Source organism: Musa acuminata, chromosome BXJ1-10 (genome assembly GCF_036884655.1).
Source record: "Musa acuminata AAA Group cultivar baxijiao chromosome BXJ1-10, Cavendish_Baxijiao_AAA, whole genome shotgun sequence".
NCBI lineage: Eukaryota > Viridiplantae > Streptophyta > Magnoliopsida > Zingiberales > Musaceae > Musa > Musa acuminata.
This window is the reverse complement of record NC_088336.1, coordinates 29,942,028-29,964,444: the sequence shown is the minus strand read 5'-3', so window position 1 is coordinate 29,964,444 and position 22,417 is coordinate 29,942,028. Positions and strand designations below refer to the sequence as shown.

General features: G+C 40.7%; 4 protein-coding genes, 1 non-coding gene and 1 pseudogene across 19 annotated transcripts; 5 read left to right on the top strand and 1 right to left on the bottom strand.

Annotated features, from left to right (window-relative positions):
* The first annotated feature begins 86 nt into the window (after positions 1–86).
* Positions 87–5,028, top strand: LOC103969858 (uncharacterized). Of its 13 annotated transcripts, none has more exons than XR_010480779.1 (8): positions 87–244; positions 340–385; positions 1,324–1,421; positions 2,162–2,246; positions 3,427–4,083; positions 4,189–4,302; positions 4,364–4,431; positions 4,511–4,858. XR_010480779.1 is itself a non-coding variant. In XM_065087840.1 (8 exons), exons 5-8 carry the CDS (start codon positions 4,078–4,080, stop codon positions 4,881–4,883), a joined length of 540 nt encoding a protein of 179 aa, XP_064943912.1. In that variant the 5' UTR covers positions 87–244; positions 340–385; positions 1,324–1,421; positions 2,162–2,246; positions 3,415–4,077; the 3' UTR covers positions 4,884–5,028. The 13 variants fall into 13 exon arrangements, 6 of the variants coding, with proteins under 6 accessions (XP_064943912.1, XP_064943916.1, XP_064943917.1 ...); XR_010480776.1 differs by having other exon boundaries at positions 2,162–3,233; positions 3,335–4,083; XR_010480780.1 differs by having other exon boundaries at positions 2,162–3,502; positions 3,676–4,083.
* TRNAR-CCG (transfer RNA arginine (anticodon CCG)) lies at positions 2,499–2,571 on the top strand. Its single transcript has one exon. It is a non-coding gene; the product is annotated as a tRNA-Arg (tRNA).
* A 623-nt stretch (positions 5,029–5,651) lies between the features above and the next one.
* LOC135596097 (heat shock cognate 70 kDa protein-like) lies at positions 5,652–7,974 on the top strand. The gene is made up of 2 exons (XM_065087837.1): positions 5,652–5,961; positions 6,093–7,974. Exons 1-2 carry the CDS (start codon positions 5,751–5,753, stop codon positions 7,823–7,825), a joined length of 1,944 nt encoding a protein of 647 aa, XP_064943909.1. The 5' UTR covers positions 5,652–5,750; the 3' UTR covers positions 7,826–7,974.
* Positions 7,975–8,112: 138 nt separating this feature from the next.
* LOC135596098 (guanosine nucleotide diphosphate dissociation inhibitor At5g09550) lies at positions 8,113–14,303 on the top strand. 2 transcript variants are annotated; one of them, XM_065087838.1, is made up of 13 exons: positions 8,113–9,268; positions 9,408–9,470; positions 9,565–9,648; positions 10,476–10,583; positions 10,675–10,847; positions 11,448–11,559; positions 11,926–12,006; positions 12,094–12,156; positions 12,229–12,330; positions 12,404–12,528; positions 13,296–13,506; positions 13,604–13,678; positions 14,023–14,303. In XM_065087838.1, the coding sequence occupies exons 1-13, from the start codon at positions 9,182–9,184 to the stop codon at positions 14,077–14,079; spliced, it is 1,341 nt and encodes a 446-aa protein (XP_064943910.1). In that variant the 5' UTR covers positions 8,113–9,181; the 3' UTR covers positions 14,080–14,303. The 2 variants fall into 2 exon arrangements, with proteins under 2 accessions (XP_064943910.1, XP_064943911.1); XM_065087839.1 differs by having other exon boundaries at positions 9,376–9,470.
* Positions 14,304–14,697: 394 nt separating this feature from the next.
* Positions 14,698–18,055, bottom strand: LOC103968992 (very-long-chain (3R)-3-hydroxyacyl-CoA dehydratase PASTICCINO 2A). Of its 2 annotated transcripts, none has more exons than XM_065087835.1 (9): positions 17,731–18,055; positions 17,534–17,645; positions 17,420–17,438; positions 17,233–17,339; positions 17,096–17,149; positions 15,464–15,534; positions 15,269–15,350; positions 15,061–15,161; positions 14,698–14,963 (listed from the first exon to the last, which is right to left on the bottom strand). In XM_065087835.1, the coding sequence occupies exons 1-9, from the start codon at positions 17,799–17,801 to the stop codon at positions 14,897–14,899; spliced, it is 684 nt and encodes a 227-aa protein (XP_064943907.1). In that variant the 5' UTR covers positions 17,802–18,055; the 3' UTR covers positions 14,698–14,896. The 2 variants fall into 2 exon arrangements, with proteins under 2 accessions (XP_064943907.1, XP_064943908.1); XM_065087836.1 differs by having other exon boundaries at positions 17,233–17,321.
* Positions 18,056–20,829: 2,774 nt separating this feature from the next.
* LOC135594825 (heat shock 70 kDa protein 4-like) lies at positions 20,830–22,163 on the top strand (annotated as a pseudogene).
* The last annotated feature ends 254 nt before the right edge of the window (positions 22,164–22,417 follow it).

Below are 22,417 nucleotides of genomic sequence, written 5' to 3'. Positions count from 1 at the left end.
GGCCCACGTGGCCCACATGGCCCACATCTAACCGTTGTTGGGGTTACTTCAGTGAATGATGAGACTGTACAATGCCTCGAATCGGAATACGCATCGCACAGGGAACAGAGAAGGGGGACGAGAGACGAGGAAGTCCGATCCGTGGCCGGTGTTCATCGACAGGGAGTAGAGCCTCACTGACCCTTCCTCGTCGGATTCACCATCGCCGGGGCCCTCATCGTCAAGTTCACCGCCTCCCCGGCTGGTTCGCCCATCTTTCCTCTCCGATCTCTCCATTCTTTTTCTTATTCTTCTTCTTATGATCCTTCTTTAACTCCCTTCTTTTTTCTTGATCTGCAGATGAGGACGCCAAGAACTCCCGATTCGTGCAGGAGCTCAATCGGAGGTGAGCAGATCTTCCGACTTTTAACCCTAATAATGGTCGCATGATTCCCAATGCGATCTAATCGCGATTTCCATCGTGACGGTTAATACGGATGTTTGCCAAGGGGGCCAATCTGGTTAGGCGTGGGAGGATATATTAGTTGGGATGGATGATGCGTGTGTGATGGGATTCTTGTCGTAGATTAGTTCTTGGAAGATCAATCTATAGTCAAACTAGATCCGATGTTTACGCCTCTGCCATTATATCACTAATCTGACTGTAAGGACCTCTTTAATGCGATGAGTGTGCGATAATAGTTGCTATAGGCTCACCTTTTGTTCCATCTTACTAAATTCCATCTTCAGTTTCTTCTGTTCCTCGATTTTTTTCACCCTGATTACTAATAACAAACAAAGTTGACTTATATAATACTGTTAGCACATATCTATCTTCAAAGCCCTCTATGTGGAATTTATATGCTGTTGTTACCACGTATCTATCTGCAAGCCTCAGGTACACCATGACATGTTAGGTGCTAATTCCTTCCAGAATTTAACCATCTCTGGCCTTTGCTTTGACCAATCATGTAGTTTGTCATGTCCAGTACCTGGCTTGACTGCTATTTTCATCAAGTTTGTGTCATTATGTGGTTTGTTCAATGTCGGAGTTTGTAAATTGAGATAGGTTCTCTGAACTGAAAGTAAAAAGTGGTTTAATTGGTGTGCAAATATTACTGCACTTTAATCTCGACTTTTATATTTATTTATGGATCTATTTTTGTTTCTTCATGTGATATTTTTTGAAATGCAAGAGCTTACTGAAAAGCTCATTTTTCAAAATGCGTTTATGCAATGTGCTTATGCCCAGGCTCAGCATATCAGTGCTAGATATCCATTTGGGTCCTAAATGCACTGTTATGGTGGGGGATAAACCAAACAGGTTGTCATTGTTCGTCACAGGGGAAGGGATCTTGCCCGTCTTTGTGAATGGCAATGGACTATGGAGAAGTAATGAATGGACGATGGGAGAGTGGTGATCAGTTGATACTATCTTAAAGGTAAATGCCCCACCTGAGCTGAATTTCCTCTTTCTTCAAAGAATTTGGCTAGTCCGACATAAATGTCTGTGAAGATGTGATCGGGAAGTTGTTTGGATATAATTATTCGATTGTACTGCTTGGTTTACCTCCTCACCAGTCACCTCTCTCCATCTGTCTCTCTCCTTTCTCCTTAATTTCATTCAATATTATCGGGTGGAAGAAGTTAAACAAAGCAAATTAATGAATGCTGAAGTTCATTCTTTTTCTACTTTCTGGGGTAAATGATAGTATCAGCATACTAATGACTTGGAAAGATTGAATTTATTGCATGATAGATCCTTTTGTATTATCAGGTCTAGGAAACAAAGATGGATAAATTAGTAAATTTGTACCAGGATCTAGATGTGGCTTCTGGATAATGAAATGTTGAAATTAGTTCTGAACAGTTTTTTATCATCACATAATGGTTCTTAAAGGCCTGTTAATCTATCACAATATTATTGTATCAGACTAACAGAGGCCTACAAGATTTCTTCTCGACCTGATTCCCACATATAATTGACCCAGCAAAGGTAAGGTAAAATTCTTGAGAAGATACTTACACAACCCTTATACTCAAAAACCTATTGAACCCTATTAAGATTTTTTCAAACCTATTTGTTCAGGTAATGACCAAAGTAAAGCAGCAGTGTGCAAGTAAATCTTGTAAATATTACTTTTCTTTTCAGTCATTACCTACTTTGTGATTTCGTCATCAGGTTATATCAGCCAGATTGCAACTCCTAGAGAAGTTGGGAAATTTAAAAGGGTGTTTTGCAAATGTGATCAAACTAGTCCTCTCAGGTATATTTTCCTTTATCTGGAGTTGAACTTTCTGACGTATTTTTAGTTCTCATTAAATACCCGGCTTCCAACTTTGATGTCATCAGTCTGTTAGACTAACTATAATTTGAACAGCACTATATCCTTTCTTCTCTATTTGATACTTCACTAATACCAAGTATTATGTAGACAACAGATATCATTTTACTATGTGAATCTTGTGCACAATATTAATAAAAAAGATCACATGAATACTGCATAAACAATAACAGAGATCGCATAGCGGAGTGGATATCGCGTTAGACTCCGGATCTAAAGGTCGTGGGTTCGAATCCCACTGCGATCGTTATAGCATCTGTTTCCCTGTTTTGTTTTTGATTTTTTTTTGTCTTTAACCAAATCACAAAGTAGGACCACAAACATTTGATGGTAAATTTTGACGTTACATGTGGTGCTGTCCTAGATTTTGCCATGCGTCAATGTTGTATATTTTCATTTGTCTTCTAACTAAATCATAAAGTAGGACCACAAGCATTTGATGGTAAATTTTGATGTTGCATATGGTGGTGCCCTAGATTTTACCATGCTTCCGCATTGTTACACTGTGATATGTTGAAAACTCTCGGTAACTAGTTTACTGGTCTCATTCTAACATTAGTTTTTGTCTCTTCCATATGGTAGCTCTGTTTCATCGTGTTGTTGTGGACATGGTGATGAGTAGATTTTTACCATGATCTGATACTATATGATGATATTGTATCTTCAATTAAATCACTGGTGGTAAAGTTTGATGCCACATATGGTGTCCTAGAATTTATAGTTAATTTGTTATGTTACTTTATGATGATCTGTTGATAAACTCTGTAATTGGTTATATTCAAATAGCTGCTTTCATCTCTTTGCATGTGGTGACTGTTTCCTCATGATATATGTATTCCGTGATGTGGCACTGCACTATGATAGTAACTTCAGCTAAATCACAAAGTATAGGACCACAGGCATTTGATGGTAAGATTGTGGTTGTTCATGATATTACTTTGTGATGATATGCTGAGAACCCTCAGTGACTAATATAATGGTCTTATTTAAATTTTATTTCTTGCATATAGGAACTCTGGTTTTTAATGGTAGTATGGTCAAATGATAGCCTACAATTTTACCATGATGTGATATATGATAATATGGGCAGTGATGTTGCCAGCAAACAGAAAGTAGGACGGCAAGCAGTTGCCAGCAACCAGGAAGCAGATGGATATTTTTGGTCTCACTCGCATCAGGTGGTAATACTTGCGGATGGTTTACATTGGTAAAAACAGTTCATTCTCTTGTTTTTTGTTCTTTACTGGTGCGGCAATGCCTTTTTCAGTTTTCTTTCGTTCATCATTCTTCAGTTCAGCAGTGTCGACTGTGCTGTTGATTGTTGTAGCTTTTGCTTCTCTGAGTTTTGCAGCTGAGTGGTTTTAGAGAAGAAAAGATCCTGTCTAAACCAATCAGAGATGTCCAGCTAGTCGGCTATAAAGGAATAGAATTATTGGGATGACGCAGAAGTCAACCGGTCAATTTTAAGCCTAAGCGACAGGCGTTCGGATTTAATATTTGCTACCTTTGTTTCCACTGTAACATAGAAAAGATTTGAGCTGGATTGCTGAAAAATGTACGAGTTCCGACATTCTACAAGTTGGATTCCACTGAAACTAGCATACCAGTGTCTCCAGAATTCCAAATCAACTTTGTTTACACTGTAACATAAAGGAACCCATCCAATGGTCGGAAAAGGCTGCACATGGATCGCCCGATCATTCCTAGGACGAGTTTCTTGGTGCTCACTTTGCCTTTTGAGTGCCTATGAAGCATGAAGGTACTTAACATATCTGCATCTTATCACATGTTCGACATTACGGTTTTGCAAATCCAGATTTCAGTAGTGACACTGAAGCTGTAATCAAGCTTTATCTTCTGGTAGTCAGATATATTATGTTGAAAGAAGTACAGATCTGCGAAAGCAACAACCTACATATGCTTCATCGGACGCAATTCTCTCGACAGGGGGTGGAATTCGAAGATTGTGGCCAACAAGGTAAATTTAGAGTTTTTGTTTTTGGGGTGCAATAAAACAACAAATTTTAATTTTCTTTCAGGTCGTATCTTGGTACAGGAACACTCACATTTTGCAGGAAGTTGTGGAGAGCGAATTCCACTCTCACAGGTCTTTCCTTGTCTCATATTCTCCAGCTAGTGAACTCTCTGCTCTCTACATCACACTGATCTCATGCTCCCGTGGTCAGGTGGGGGAGAGTTGGAGAGCGGGCAGACAGCCATCGCGTTCACGCCGCTGCACCAGCTGGAAACCGACGGAAGGACCGGCGCCGTCCAATCGCCTACGCGGACGTGGGCGTGGACGTGGCCTACATGCGGGTGGTCGAGAACGGAGCGGTACCGGTGAATCCGCGCCAGGCCAAGAACTGGGGGCAGATGGTGGTGCGCTGGGAGAACTACTTGGTGGAAGCCCGTCGTCCAACGTGGCGATGCGTGGTCATATTTATCGCTCTAATGGATTATGGTATTTATCTTTGGCAAAGGTTATCCGGAAAAAGTCCCAACGCTTTTACAGGGAGCATTTCTTTTTTTAGTTTCGTTAATTTACCTGGGTGCCACTAGAACAAGTATGTCATTGGTATTTAAGAGCGTGTCAGTATTCGATTGCATAATAAAATATATCAAAATTATTCAAAAATAGAAAAATTAATGAAATTATTATAAATACGTATCGTATTTATATATCATGTAAAAAGATTATAGTGAGCTGCCCTACAGAATCAAGATTCTAGAATTTAATCGAGTATAAAGATTGACTACTAAGTTTTATCTTTTTAATAGGAAATCGTGTAATAAAAAATTGTGAGTTACTGTGAACATTTGATCTGCATAATAAAAACCAGATTGCAGGTAATTAGAATTTTAATCTAATCATTGGACACCCAAAGATTGATTACCTGTAAAGAAAGTAATATATAATTTAACAAGACCGTACTAAATTGAAATATTGCATTTACTTCGGTGTCTAATGCTGATCATATTTTTTGCTTATTTTGTGATTGATAAGCTCGACTCATGATAAAAAGAAATTCACTATTAACCGCAAAAAATTATTCTTCAAAAAAGAAGCAGAATAAATTTAAACCCATCAGTTTCTTCTCTCTTTTTTGTGTAGTTCCATTTGACAAATTTGCCCATCAACCAGCGTGACGGAAGCTGGAATGTTCGAATAAACCCGCGCGAGGGTTCTCGAAGCGCCCAGTGGATGAACGAATCGTCTCCCGCTTTCCAACCCAAACCACCTTGCCGGTGATCGAACGGTCAAAATCTCAGTGTCAGAAGCTTCCCGAGACCACAGCCCTCCGATATAAAACGACGCGCATCCCTTCCCTCGCATATACAAACCGAGAAAACTCGCATCGACCGAAAAGCTTAGTCGTCGTCTTCTTCTTCTTTCGTTTCTTGTGGTATTTTCTAGCTGTGTGATCGATGGCGAAGGGCGAGGGGCCAGCTATCGGGATCGACCTCGGCACCACCTACTCGTGCGTCGGGGTGTGGCAGCACGACCGGGTGGAGATCATCGCCAACGACCAAGGCAACCGCACCACCCCATCCTACGTCGCATTCACCGACACCGAGCGCCTAATCGGCGACGCCGCCAAGAACCAGGTCGCCATGAACCCCACCAACACCGTCTTCGGTAAGACCCTCCTTGTCCCTGCTTCGAACATGCTGTGTTGTGTCCGATGCTTATCTGTAGTCGTTCGATGGTCTCGATCCGTGTTTGATGGATGGAGCAAGGAGCGAGTTCTGATCTCTTTGTTGGTGCAGATGCCAAGCGATTGATCGGCAGGCGCTTCAGCGACCCCTCCGTGCAGAGCGACATGAAGTTGTGGCCCTTCAAGGTCATCGCCGGCCCCGGCGACAAGCCCATGATCGTGGTACAGTACAAGGGCGAGGAAAAGCAGTTTTCCCCAGAGGAGATCTCCTCCATGGTGCTCACCAAGATGAAGGAGATCGCTGAGGCCTACCTGGGCACCACCGTCAAGAACGCCGTGGTCACCGTCCCCGCTTACTTCAACGACTCCCAGCGCCAGGCCACCAAGGACGCCGGCGTCATCGCCGGCCTTAACGTCATGCGGATCATTAACGAGCCCACCGCCGCCGCCATCGCGTACGGCCTCGACAAGAAGGCCGGCAGCTCGGGCGAGAAGAACGTGCTCATCTTCGACCTCGGCGGCGGCACCTTCGATGTGTCGCTCCTCACCATCGAGGAGGGCATCTTCGAGGTGAAGGCCACCGCGGGTGACACCCACCTCGGCGGAGAGGACTTCGACAACAGGATGGTGAATCACTTCGTGCAGGAGTTCAAGAGGAAGCACAGGAAGGACATCAGCGGCAATCCGAGGGCTCTGCGGCGGCTGAGGACGGCGTGCGAGAGGGCGAAGCGGACCCTCTCCTCAACCGCTCAGACCACCATCGAGATCGACTCCCTATACGAGGGAATCGACTTCTACTCCAGCGTCACGCGCGCGAGGTTCGAGGAGCTCAACATGGACCTGTTCAGGAAGTGCATGGAGCCAGTGGAGAAATGCCTGAGGGATGCCAAGATGGACAAGAGCAGCGTCCATGACGTCGTCCTCGTCGGGGGTTCGACCAGGATTCCCAAGGTGCAGCAGCTGTTGCAGGACTTCTTCAATGGGAAGGAGCTTTGCAAGAGCATCAACCCCGACGAGGCTGTCGCCTGCGGTGCGGCGGTGCAAGCCGCGATCCTGAGCGGAGAGGGCAACGAGAAGGTGCAGGATCTGCTGCTGCTGGACGTCACTCCTCTCTCCCTCGGGCTGGAGACCGCTGGCGGCGTGATGACCGTCCTGATTCCGAGGAACACGACCATCCCCACCAAGAAAGAGCAGATCTTCTCGACCTACTCCGACAACCAGCCGGGAGTCTTGATCCAGGTCTACGAGGGCGAGAGGGCGAGGACCAGGGACAACAACCTGCTCGGCAAATTCGAGCTCTCCGGCATCCCTCCCGCCCCCCGCGGCGTGCCTCAGATCAACGTCTGCTTCGATATCGACGCCAATGGGATCCTGAACGTGACGGCAGAGGACAAGACCACCGGGCACAAGAACAAGATCACCATCACCAACGACAAGGGGAGGCTGAGCAAGGAGGAGATAGAGAAGATGGTCCGGGAGTCGGAGAAGTACAAGGCGGAGGACGAGGAGCACAAGAAAAAGGTGGAAGCGAAGAACGCCCTGGAGAACTACGCCTACAACATGAGGAACACCATCAGGGACGACAAGATCAGCTCCAAGCTTTCGCCGGGAGACAAGAAGAAGATAGAGGACGCGATCGATGAGACGATCAAGTGGCTGGATAACAACCAGCTGGCGGAAGCCGATGAGTTCGAGGACAAGATGAAGGAGCTCGAGAGCCTCTGCAACCCCATCATCGCTAAGATGTACCAAAGTGGCGGAGCTGGCATGGACGAGGGTCGTGCCAAGGGCGGCGCCACTGCCGGCGCCGGCGGTGCAGGACCTACGATTGAGGAGGTCGACTAAGTGTGATAGGGTACCGAGTCCTCTGTTTCCGCCATCAAATCAACTGTGTTTTTTTCGTTGGTGTCTGGTCATGTTTGACGCATCCTCCTACTGTTCCCTTGAAGATGATGACAAGCAATAAATGAACGCTTCTTTTTATTTTCCCCTAAGAGTTAACATTGTTGTTTGAATATTAAATTGGGAGAAGGATCCGTGAGCTTGAATGTTGATGATCGGAGATAGGCAAAGCTACCCATGACCAAGAATCCTTCTAATCCCGTTTGCCATTGATGGCTTCACCCAGTTCTTGGGAACGCTCCCTCACCACCGAAAGGTCCGATCCCCTGTATTGCTTCTCATGCATCCGATGAGACCAAAACTCCATCAATACTAAAGAGGAAACCGAGGCTCAACATCTCCGTCTTCCTCACCGTGTTCTCTGGCCGCTCCTCGAACACTAACACGACATGTACATGTTCTCCAAGTCGTGTCACGGACAAGCAGCACAATCAAGTTGCAGGCGGGACATGCGAAGCCCCGAGACGCCATTCGCGCTGTGGATGATCTTGCCCTTCGATTTCTCAGTGAGCAGGGAAGAATCGCGCACACCATACGCTGCCCAGCCCCGATGGCGCCACCAGCGGCAACCGCCTTCGGAGATTCGAGGACTCGATCGAGAGCTCATCGTCGCGATCGTCGCGGGCGGAGACGAATCCATGGTCTCGATCACCTCCTCGCCTCTTCCGCTCCTACCAATCTGGTAGTGTTGAAGACCGCACAAGACCATCCCGTAAAAGAAATCCTCACCGATTCCATTCCCAAATCCCTGATAAACTGCCATCCCCCACCCTAGAATACCGAGGGGGGAAACCAAGAAAAAGAACGGGCGAAAAGGGGCAGAACGAACCAAAACCTTGTCCTAACCCTAGAAAAGAACGGATTTCGAGTCTCCCTGTCAGAGGATTTACCTTATGCAGCTCGAAGAAGACGGGGAGGGCTCAAGCGGTGGAAGAATATAGCGCCTCGACGCTCACACGGCGGTCGCCGTCTCCATGTGGGAGTGTCATCCGCGAGGGACGGCAACCAAGAGGATGCCACCGAGAGAGATCGAGGAGGAGAACGAAGAGATGCAGAACCAATTCGGGGTCCGCTGATCGGACGGATAAGCACCAACGAGCAGGTGGAATCATCGCCGACCACGTGTCATCCCGTTGGTGCTGAGCATAACGGCTTTAACGACATTCCCGCCATGAGTTCCCACCTGAAGACCTGCTCTCCATTCTCATTTCTCCTGTTCCCTCCCCACCCTCCCAATTAATCCCTCCCTCCCCACTCCGCTTTCGTTCTTCCTTCATCTCTACAGCTCTCAGTCGAAGAATGGATGAGGAATACGATGTTATAGTCCTTGGCACCGGCCTCAAGGAATGCATCCTCAGCGGCCTCCTCTCTGTCGATGGGCTCAAGGTCCTTCCTCTCCCCTTCCATTTTTTTAACGCATCACATCATTAGCACTCGGTGGAAACAAAAGGCTTGGTGTTTTCTTGATGTGTTTGGCGCTTAATATTGTGCAGTGCATATTGATTGGTTGTGCATGGTGAGACAGGTGCTTCACATGGACCGGAATGACTATTATGGCGGCGAGTCGACATCTCTTAATCTCATTCAGGTATTGTCGGAGGAATCTTTGCCTCATAATCTCATTGAGTATTATTCATATATTCACATTATTTTTCTTGCACTGAACATGTTTGATATAATAGCTCTGGAAGCGATTCAAAGGCAACGACAAGCCGTCAGAACTTCTAGGCTCGAGCAAGGAGTACAATGTCGATATGGTCCCTAAGGTGTACTGTACTTTTACTGCTCTCTTTTTGATTTAGTTATGGTTTATTATCACTAAATGCACCAAAGGATGTAACATCTTTTAGTGATTCATATAAGGATGCTCTGTTCTAGGTTAGTTTTGGAAGATGGGTATTATTAGCTAGATTTCCTGACCAATTTATGTTGGTTAACCACATTAAAAAATAGGAAATGTCAAAAATCGATGCAAAATGAATTCAGGGTGCAAGCAACTCAAAAGAGTGGTATTCTATCTCTCTCTTCACTGGGGATCTTTTTCTGTTAATGTCTTTAGGTGAGTTCTTCCCAATCTAGTATATATGATTATTGTGGAATAGTGAAAGAAAGCATGTGCAGGAAGGAGAATGTTAAAGAAAATGGTGCACCATGCTCTTGGACAATTCTGTCCTTCAGAGGGATTGGTCATCTTTCCCCTCATCTATCTATTTCCTGCCGAAATAGAACTTGTAATTTGTTTAAGAAATTAGGAAGATGTAATAACCTGATAGAATGTGAATGTAGTTTGTTTTATAAACAGATTCCTCAGAGGAATCCCTCAGACTCTATCAAGATTGAGCTTTTTCTTCATGTTCCCCATGCATTGAAGCAGACAGATCCTTTATATACACATGGCAGGAGAAAAAAATATCATTTATGAAAACTAGTCATCTGTTAAGAAAGTGTGCTGAACAACAACTATAATGGTACCATGGTCTTTTGTTGATCCTCTTTTCCCCCTCTAGTCTTGCAAATTTGGGTTTAAAAGATCTCAAACAAATGTTTGTACTTTGATTTTTCAAATGATTTATACTATATTATTATTTGGCAGTTCATGATGGCCAACGGTGCTCTGGTTCGTGTTCTCATCCACACCAGTGTTACCAAGTATTTGAACTTCAAAGCAGTTGATGGTAGCTTTGTGTACAACAAAGGGAAGGTACAAATGTATTTTTCTTTCATCATCTACTATTAGTGTTTGTGATCCACTTCAAAAAAATTTCATTGGATTTCTTATGTTGTTCTGCTAGATATACAAAGTACCAGCCACTGATGTTGAAGCACTGAAATCTCCATTGATGGGACTTTTCGAGAAACGCCGTGCCCGAAAGTTTTTTATCTATGTTCAAGATTATGCAGAGGATGATCCAAAGTCGCATGAAGGACTGGATTTGCATAAAGTTACAACTAAAGAAGTCATTTCGTAGGTCTCTTATCTTTGTCCTTCCAAGTTTTTGTTTTAACTAAATGGGTAAAAGTAGCTTAAATCACATTTGATTACTGATTCCACAGGTAGTTCATGTCTAAGTTCCAATAGCAATCAGGGCCATTTTTTATGACAAGGTTGTGTTCATGCTGATCCTTCACAGATATGTCTTTTAATAACTAATTTATGTTTGGTTCAAATAGCTGACAAAAATAAATAAATAATTACAGAAGGGTATTATGTGTGCACAAGAGCACAATCCCCTCTATTCTAGTATCATATGTTAGAACAAAACATGGGAGATCATGAGAAAGAATACCTTTAGAATAGAGTTTCAAGTATAAGGTTTGGACTTTATAGGGCATTGAGGGCCTTCAACTGGTAACAAAGTTATTCAGTGGGGATGGTACAATTCACTGAATTTTCCAACCATATTAATCTTATCAACACAGGTAGGCACATTCCAGTTTAGCTTATCCTTCACTGAAGTGCTCCCTTGATCTAACATTCTCTCCATTGAATATTTCACTCTGACAAATATTAGAAGTAATTGCATACAAGTTATTGATTTCCAAAGCTTTGCCTTCTTTGCTGCAGCGAGTATGGACTGGAAGACAACACCATTGACTTTATTGGGCATGCATTGGCACTTCATAGAGATGATAGCTACTTGGATGAGCCTGCAATTGATACCATAAAGAGAATGAAGGTAAAACCATTGCTTCCTTACACTGCAATCTTAGATCATGATGGTCTTTTGAGAATCTGTCACACCTACCTGTTCGTCCCATTTTTAGTCTATTATAAACTACTTACTCTTTGAGTTGTGAAACCCCTACCCACTCTAATATTTATGAACTTAGTTGGCCTTGTCATTACCTTAACTGCTCAATTTATGCCTGTAACCTGTAACCTGTATTTCACAGTATTACTAGTTTTACTGACTATTCGTTGTGTTTAAGTGGGTACACAGTAAGTTTATTTTCTTTTTGTGATTTCACTAGCTATTCTAATTCAACTCTTTAACTCATATGAAAAATGTAGTAGTTCTCATCATCGCTTTTGTTCTGAACAGCTATATTCGGATTCATTGGCACGCTTTCAAGGAGGTTCTCCATATATATATCCTCTTTATGGTTTGGGAGAGCTTCCTCAGGTTTGTTCTAATCTCACCATGACATTGTTTGAACTTTGAAGCACGATTCCAAGTAATCTGAAGTATAACAATTATTGTTCGGTATAGGGGTTTGCTCGTCTAAGCGCTGTTTATGGTGGCACCTATATGCTTAACAAGCCAGAATGCAAGGTGATAACCTCTGCTTAGTTGATGAAGAAGAAGAAAAATAAACCTAAAATATGCTAATGTTCTATAAGACAGGTTGAGTTTGATGCAGATGGAAAAGCCTATGGGGTGACATCTGAAGGAGAGACTGCTAAATGCAAAAAAGTAGTCTGTGATCCTTCTTACTTGCCTGATAAAGTAAGATCTCTTTTAAGTGTATGTCAATTAGCACACACTGAAGTTTTGGTGTCTAAATCAGAATGTGTAACAGGTAAAGAAGGTTGGAAGAGTGGCACGTGCTATATGTATAATGAGTCACCCAATCCCAAACACCAATGATTCACACTCAGTGCAGATTATACTTCCACAGAAACAACTAAGCCGCAAGTCAGACATGTATGTGTTCCTTAATTTGTTTTTTAGAATATTTTTCATTCATTATATTCAACAATGTAAAAAAAAAGGCTTTTAGATGAACTCGAATACGAGACATATCAACTATGCAATAATGCACTAACCACTAATCTTATCTTTCTCTTGCACGTGAAAGCATGCAAATAAATGTTCTAATATATATAATCACTTATAATTTAACTTCCCATAAAAGCCTAATGATAAGTTGGCAAGTTATAGTGGATTGAGCCAACATTTTCAGCTGATATATTACAGAATAATTAACGATCTTCTTTTTGTTTTTATTATATTGATGACATAATTCACTGCTCTAGTTTGTTATGAATTTTTCATTGTTAATCCTTCTCTACTCTGGCAAAGAATGAATGAGCAAGATTTAATCAGCCTTACTGAAAAGGATTCACTCGAACATTGCTGGATTCTTGTGGAAATAAATCAGCTCTACATTTGTTAAATATAGCTGGGGGACCTGTTTTATATCTTTACAATATTTTGTTAAGGTCTTTTCTATTTCTTATCACAACTATTTTGGCGCATACAACAAGAAAGGGTTAAATTTTGCCTAAAAAGAAGAAAGAAGATTGACTACTCCCATAAAGTTTTCTTTCCTAGAGAAGTGCCTGTTTTGCTCCATGAAGCTACTCCTAAGAAAATGATATGTCCTGATTACTTGCCAATTGATAAAATCCATCTAATAACTGCATAAGAAATATGTGATATTTAGATTCTAACTCCTGTTCTAACTACAGGTATGTGTTTTGTTGCTCTTATACTCATAATGTTGCGCCAAAGGGAAAATATATTGCTTTTGTTTCGACTGAAGCTGAAACGGATCATCCCGAGATGGAACTGAAGCCTGGGATCAATCTGCTTGGACCAGTAGATGAGACTTTCTTCCATATTTATGATAGATATGAACCTACAAACAACCATGAACACGACAACTGCTTCATATCCACTGTATGTATAAGTGTAGCTTCTGAATTTTCCTGCATACAGTTTCACAATTCAAGTCATCGTTCACTAAGCTTTGAGGGTATAACATTTTCCTTTGCAGAGTTATGATGCAACGACACACTTCGAGTCAACCGTACAAGATGTCATCTCCATGTACAGAAAGATAACTGGAAAGGTAAATTTGAACTGTTTGAAACAAATGTTACAAGCTAATTTTACATATGCTGCATGAGATATGTTTTGGCTTAATAATAGATATGCCAAATGTGCAAGAAAACAGGTTTAGAATTCTTGTTAACATTAGTTTGTAATGCATGCTTTATCTCATAATCGAAAGATGACAAGTCCATACTCTTAGAACTACCTACAAAATCAGAGAGCTTTAGATTTATAGAGTTCTGGAATTAGAAAGAGGTGAACGGTCATAGGCTTTACCAAGAACTTGAGGGTGAAACAGAAAGAAAATTGTAGTTGCACTGCTAAGTGCTAACCATTTCTTTTGTTGGTTTCATGCCACAGGAGCCTGATTTGACTGTGGACCTGAGTGCTGCCAGTGCTGCTACAGAAGATGCTTAATCTTTCCTCCATGGATGGCCGATATTAATGATCCCATCTGTGCTCTCTGTTTCACAGTTGAAGATTACATTACCCTCCTTTTTTTTTTTCCTTCTCTCTTTGATGATGAATTTGAATTCATTCAAACAAGTTAGTTCTGTGCCATTTTTGAGGAGCCTAAAAGCTCTTGACTAAGTTCCTTGCCTACAATATATGAATCGAATCATCTATGTATTGATTTAATCTCTTCCATTAGATTGGGTTTATCCTGTAAACAAGGATGGAATGAGTTGATGTAGTAGAGGGAATCTCCTTTGATTAGCTAATTGAATCTCTTTCTGTAGTATGACACCCAACAGTCGGACTAAGACTGGTCGATGATGAGACGATTATATGTATCCTATACACATTTTTAGTCCATCTTCAATGGGTCATTAAATCATACACCAAGGGATACAATAACGATTAAATCAACGGTTTAAATGAAATTGACAAGGCGGAGGTCACATAACGATGCAACGTGACCTACTACACTTGTGCTAAAACAAGTAATATCTGCAAACCATCAGATCAACAAAGATGCGAAGGACAACCAAGAAGTTTTGACTTCAAAGTTCTTTTCAAGACTGCAAACTCTACTGGTCACAAGATAACATTAGCATAAAACAATGTGTTTCTTACAATAAAACTAGCCCACTACAAAGAGACAGAGAATGTGTGAACAACAGCACTTCCTACCACCTCTCTCCAGATAGCAAGTTGTCATAAAGAAACATTGCAGCAACAAGGAACTAAAAGTCAACAAAAGAACTCCTATTACATCCTTGCTTGATCGGGCTTATGCCGTCTTTGACTTGGAGAGAGCCTTCCTGCGCTGCCCAAGCATATACTGGTACATGTGTGGACTTCCTGCCGATATTTGTTATATGATCAGAAGAGAGAGAGAAAAGTTTTTTCCTACACATAGCTTGGCTTGGATATACGAAGAAAATGCAGATAAACATGCCTGGTATGTAAATTGCAAGAGCAAGAATTGATGCAGAAAAATAATCAAAAGAGAAGTTCCATTTATTGGGCATCCTAATGCAGTACTTCTCAGATGCCTGCACGATGACACAGTTAAACAATACATCACGAGAGAAAGGAAACAAAGAAATCAGAAACAATGCAACTAACTAATAACATTAGTGCATATTCTTGATTTGGATACCTTAATGTAAGGCACAGCAACACATATGAGGCCAACCTCACTGGTGATTCCAGTTGGGTACAGTATCAAAAAAGTGCTGTACCTGCACACAGTAAATGACACCCAAATAAGATGCTTAACACGAAAAAAAAAAAGAGGTTTATTTTTTGTCGAGAGAAAAAAAATATTGTTCTATCATCTGGGGCGACCACTCACCTAAGCCATAACAACCAGGAAGGTGCAAAGCCAAATGCCTCTTTCATTCCGAAAAACGAGTACCTAATGATCTGCAAAATATAGAAAACAGAAATAGTATTTAAATTTCCAGATTAAAGTGGCATCCCTCAGGTGATGAAAGAGGACCATTCATTTATCGATATCATGAAGAATGATGATGTTCATATATACAGCAATAGTTTTCTTAAAGCAATGTGAACGCTGATCAAAAAATAAAATGCAACATGCAGGACACTGTTGAAACTACTGACTATATCATGTACAGAAAAAAGAAATAAATGTACAGATGGAAGTATTATTCAGCAGAGAAATTTTGGCACATACAGTTGTATAGTTTTAGAAGAACCAATTAGCAAAGATGATCTAAGGCAACAATAATGTCAGTGATAGTTGTTAACTAACAGAAAAAGAAGCCATTCATTACTACCAAGATGTAAAATTCAACAAAACAGAAATGCATTTTTACGAAATCCACTCGATGTTTAGAACCTTGGACTATTTCAGATTTTAGGTTTGTTGTTATTCCCATCCCTCTTTGCCACCTTTCCAACCGGTTCACCTTTTCCTCCAGGCTCTGTTGTTTACCAAAAGAAGCACACCATTAATAGACAATCAAGTTTAGCAGGCTCTGAGTATTACTCTGCCTGAAGAACTAGCAAAGAATGACTTTCCAACAGCTCCCTAATAGACGAACAAGGTCTCAAATCTCAATGGTCACATTCGAAGCAAAACTGTATCTATTGACCCAATCATTCATTTCTTAATTGTTTTATCTAACGATGATGGATGATATATGTCAGCATACTGCTGATAAACCAATATCACGCTAGTCTGGTTGGTTAGCAAATTGGATATCATACCAGAGTTTAAATCTTTGCAAACAAAGGTTCTATATCAAAAGACCGACACCAATCGCCAAGACAACCGTGAAGCGGCAAAATCAATCTGGTCCTTCTGGTTGATTGTATCAAAAGGCAAAGAAACAAAAATAGCCCCATCAAATAAGTAATGGAATAAATTAAGCTTTAGTGAATAGAACTATATGTGTCAAACATGCCAAATAACACAGGCACTGAACAGCATGCATTTGGTTTGGTTTGGCAGATCATAACATAAAAAATGTTGCATCCAAAAGATTAAATGATGCATCGCAATGCAGATGGAATTATCAATTTATATGTGACTAGACATATAATCTCTCCATGAACCAAGGACCACATAAACAGTGCAAATTCTTGTTTACCTCAAATCTGAAATGCATTTAACATTCAACAATGCAAGCAAGCAACGCATTGTTTTCCCCCCTTATTATCCATCCCAAGTAACTAAAAGGATGTTTCAAGGCCAATTTCTTTCTCTTTTGGTGGTACACAATCAGCTGAAAAGATGCACAAGAATCTTTCTTTCATAAGTTGCATAACTTGATAGTACAAGATTGTAGTTATGTTTTCTTACGGAGTACCACCAACTGGTTGCACATTGATCTCTATATCAATTGTCAGAGATATGTGCACTTGGGTTTCAGCCATCACATGATCCATTTAAAACCTGATGACTTCAAAGGAACAGCTTAACCTACCAACACCATAAAAAGGGAATAAAGAATCGTACCTCTGTGATCGACCAGCTGATGACCAAGGAGGTAACGAGAATATGTGCCCTCGTCTGTAAGCCAATTCCAGACGTTGATTCAAAGCAAAACTGTGGTCCAATTGAACGCATTTTTTGGAAAAAAGATACATGATTACCTCAGGGAAGCTCCACAATATGCCCCAGGTTAAAAACAATCTTGATCCAATCTGTGGCAAAGTTGCCGAGATCGGTGACCTGACCAACCCTACAACAAAAGAAATAACTTGGGGCAAGAAATGTGCACATCTTAAATAACAATATGTCCTCACAGTGAAACGAAAATGAAATGAAGTAGTTCCTCACCTACAAGGCCATGAAGAATCTGAAAGAGAAAGCAAGCAAACGGAGCTAGATCAACACGAGACACCAGCAAATAGCCGCAGAAGAAACGATCCCTACAAAGAAAGTATGCTTAACCTCCATGACCGCGGCTGTCTGTGCGAGCTGCAGAGGCCGCTCCACGAAACCGTACACCGTGGTAGGCCCGCCTTCCCTCAAAGCCTTCACGGCGAAGTAGAGGACTTGGAACCTAGAACGAATACACATCACGAAGAACAAGATCACCACAAAACGGCATGGGCCAAAAATGAACGGGTCGAGGAAGATGAAATTACCATCCTACGAACACGGTCCAGTTGTAGAGGGAGAGGTAGATCCGTCGGAGAGTGGAGAGGAAACCGGCCATGGGAAGTCGGAGGTGGGATGGGGATGAGAGATTGAAGGGGAGGCGAGGGGTCTGAGGGTGTGTTAGTTAGAGAAGCTCAGGTTGAGAGGAGGAGGAGGAGGAGGAGGACGAGGACGAGGAGATGGGTGGTGGAATCGCTTGCATCGATGCGGTTTAGGTGGGGCGGATGAACCACACCGACGAGGTTGATGAGCTTTCAGTGCCGCCTTCGCCTTCTTCGGCTCATCCCTCGTGACAGGGACTACATTGTGATTCCCTTTATTGTGGCTTACGGGGGCATATATAGAGATATCTTCTTTATTTTTCCCTTCACCCTTGTAATTCTTAATATAATATATATATCAAAATCATTATTATCATATTAATAAGATTAATTACATATTATCATATATAATTAATTATCTTTTAGTATTTTGATTTTTTATATTTTTTTAAATTATATTAAGATCCTTATACTTACGAAAGTGAAACATTTAACCTCATTCCTCCTTACGTCATTGACTTTAATAACAGAAATACTATACATGCTTGTAGTAAATAGAAGTGAGACAATATTAGTACGTGCTTGATGGGATATCCTATAATATTTTTATTAGTAAAGTCGATGACGTGAGGAGAAATGAGATTAAATATTTTATTTCTATAAGTATAGATATCCTAGTGTAACTTTTAAAAATATAAGGATCAAAATACTAAAGATAATTAATTATATGAAAAATTCATAATTAACCCAAGTTAATGATAGAATCAAGTAAACAACCTAAGACTTTAAAGACTTTGGTTGTTTTCTATAGTAATAATAATCTTCTTATGATAATAATAATTAGTAAATTTTTTATCACTAGTTATTGTCTTTGGTTGTTTCCGATCATAATTCAAATTTAATATTTTTTTATTAATAATTTTTTTCTTAGAAATAAATAGAGAATTATATGCTCTTGATTTAACCAGATATATAGTAGACATTTAGAACATTATATTAAATCGATCATGATAATTTTATATTCCTTATTTATTTTAGATCAATCACATATTTGAGTGTAAGATTTGAATGCATGTATGATTCAGAAAAATCTTTCTCTACAAATCAATTAGCTCTGATATTAGATATCTCATAGCTTGGTGGAATTAGGACAAGGATGATAATCTAATATATATAATCATACGAAAAGCACGAAGATCTTATAATCCAATACTGTATTAGAAATGCCTCCAAATTTCTACCAAAAGTTGAGACCAAACAAAAATTGAACCCTACAAAAATGGGCAAAAAATTATAACAAACCCACGACCATATTTAGAATAAATAAGTATAATAGCTCCGTTAGACTATGGAATTTTAAAGCTTGGGAGATCAGAGATGGGAGACACTCACTTAAGACAGTATTGATGGGGTTTAGGACAATCTAGTTCTTGAAAGTATCATCGATGAGGTGCTCGGTGTCGATGAAGGCGACGTAGGAAGGGGTCGTGTTGTTACCTTGGTTATTAGCGATGATCTCAACCTGATTATGTTGCGACACTTTGACACATAAGTAGACGGTGCCCAACTCGATCTTGATTATTGACCCTTCATCCTTTATAACCATCTTCTCGGATTTCAAAACGAATCAAATAGAAGGAATATTAAAATTTAAAATATATTTTTAGAAAGATTTTAATATGTAGGTTCATTCAAGTGTAAGTGTTGGGCTTAAATCCAAAAATAGTTCAAGATCCTAAGTGTTTTTCTTATTACGAAGCTCAATATAATTTCTTTTTTGTTTCCACCTTGGTTTCTTTTTCTTCTATTTGAATTGATCTTTGGCTAGTAATATCTTGTTACTATTATTTAAGAAATGATTGTATTTGCATATGATATTTCTTTTTATTTTTTCATATGATATCAATGGCATCAATAGTCAAATATGGATATCAATAGTTGAATTGATGGGTTTGGTATTCAATTTCTCAATTAATCTAATTACAAAATCTGGAAGAGCTCACTTGATAAATTCTTTTCTTTTGCAAAAGAGCATGACATAAAAAAGAAACTCATATTTCCAAATACACCATAATAAAATGGTGTGGCGAACAAAAGATTCGACATATTTATAAGTATTGGTTTCATACAAAGAACTTACCCAAAGTCTTACGACAGATAGAAGGTATGACATATGTAACTTATGTCATTAATCGAACTCTTAGTTCAATCAATTTAAAGTCTCCATATAAACTCATATTTGGTGAGAAACCAAATATTAAATATTTTAGAAATTTGGTTCTCTTCACGTATCAATCTCAAAGAGAAGCTTGATGCTAAGGCTAAGAAATTTATCTTTATTGAATATGATTAAAGGAAGAATGGTTGAAAAGTATGGATCCACAAAATATAGATTTGTGGTATCCCGAGATATTATGTTTAATGAAGTTTCTTCTAGTTATCCATCACAAAAATAGTTTATTTCAAAAATATCAAATTATAATAGTGAAAGTAATATAGGTTCAAAACATGTGATTGAGTTTCCTTTGTTATCTAATGTTTCTATAGATTTTGGCTCATCTTCTTCCTCTATAAGTCCCAAAGATCCCGAGACTTGAACAGAGTTTTTATCTTAATATTTTAAAATTCATGGTATTTGTCTGAAAAAAAATGAGAATAAAGGATTGAGTTATAAAATTATCATTAAAAGTGATAATACTTAATTAAGATTGAATTTGTCTTTGATACGGAGGAGATGAAGAAGCAATAAAATGATAAAAATAAAATACTATAATGTAATTAAAAGATAATATTTTCAAACAAAAAAAATAATATAGTATTAAACAAGAGATAAAACTAAGAACATTTTAAAATATTCCTAATCTCATACAACCTAATAGTAACTATCTCGTCATCTTATATCACCGATGATTAAGTATAAAAATATCCCCATGATAATAATTTTTCAGATCATAAGTTACTTAAAATAAAACTAGCTACAATATGATTAATATTATTTAAAATATAATAAATATCTAAAATAATTATTTATGAATCAATTCTCACCGAAATGTTCCCATCTTTGACCTTGGCGGAGGTACCTTTGATGTCTCTCTTCTTACAATCGAGGAGGGTATTTTTGAGGTCAGGGCTCCTGTTGGTGAGGATTTTGACAAGTGCATGGCGAACCACCTGTCCAAGAGTTCAGAGAAAGCGCAAGAAGGATATTAGCGGCAACCCAAGGGCCCTTAGGAGGCTGAGAACATCATGTGAGAGGGCAAAGAGGACTCTCTTCTCCACCGCACAGACCACAATTGAGATTGATTTCTTGTACGAGGGCATTGATTTCTACTTCCGTATCACAAGAGCCAGCTTCGAAGAGCTTAACATGGACCTGTTCAGAGAAAGTGTCTGGAACCAGTCGAGAAGTGTTCGAGGGATGCAAAGATGGACGACAAGAGCAGTGTCCATGATGTGGTTCTCGTCGGTGGCTCGGCCAGAATCCCAGAGGTCCAACAGCTGTTGCACGACTTCTTCGACGGGAAGGAGCTATGCAAAAGTATTAATCCTGGTGAGGCAGTTGCTTATGGTGCTGCTGCTGTTCAGGCTGCCATTCTTAGTGGTGAGAGTAATGAGAAGGTGCAGGACTTAGCTTCTGCTGGATGTCACGCCACTCTCTCTCGGTCTGCAGACTGCTGGAGGAGTCATGACCGTCTTGATCCCCCGGAACACCACCATCCCCACAAAGAAGGAGCAGGTCATCTCCCCCTATTCCGACAATCAGCCTGGTGTCTTGATCCGGGTCTCCGGGGGTGAGATAACAATCTGCTTGGAGAAATTGAACTCTCCGGAATTCCGCCTGCTCCGAGGGGTGTTCCTCGCATCACGGTTTGATGCCAGCAGTATCTTGAATGTCTCTGCTGAGGACAAGACCGCCGGACAGAAGAACAAGATCACCATTACCAATGACTGACAAGGAGGAGACTGAGGAGATGGTGCAGGAAGCGGAGAAGTACAGGTCAGTGGACGAAGAGCACACGAAGAAGGTGGAGGCAAAGAATGCCCTGGAGACCTATGCATACAACATGAGAAATACCATCAAGGATGACAAGATCGCGTCGAAGCTTGATGCCGCAGACAAGAAGAAGGTCGAGGATGCGACCGAGCAGGCTATCCAGTGGCTCGATGGCAACCAGTTGGCGGAGGCTGACGAGTTTGAAGACAAGATGAAGGAGCTCGATAGCATTTGCAACCCCATCTTCGCCAAGATGTATCAGGGAGCTGGTGCAGAACTGGGTGGCGGGATGGATGACGATGCTCCTTCTGCCGGTGACATTGCTGCAGGCCCAAATATCGGGGACGTGGTTATCTTGGTAATCGGAACTACTACCTATTGTTGATGCCCTTCGGCCCATTGCATTCAAGCATTCTTTGTCTCAAGCAGATACTCTCTCTGTTAAGATCGCTGAAGCAGTGCGTACGTGTTTATATTGGTTGGGAGAGTGAGGGACTAGAAAGTGCAGAATCTCTCTCTCTCTCTCTCTCTCTCTCTCTCTGTATATATATATATATATATATCGCACGTACGCAGAAATCATAGAACGTTTCTTCTCTGGAATTCAAATTTATGTTTACAATGACGAGATCTAAGATG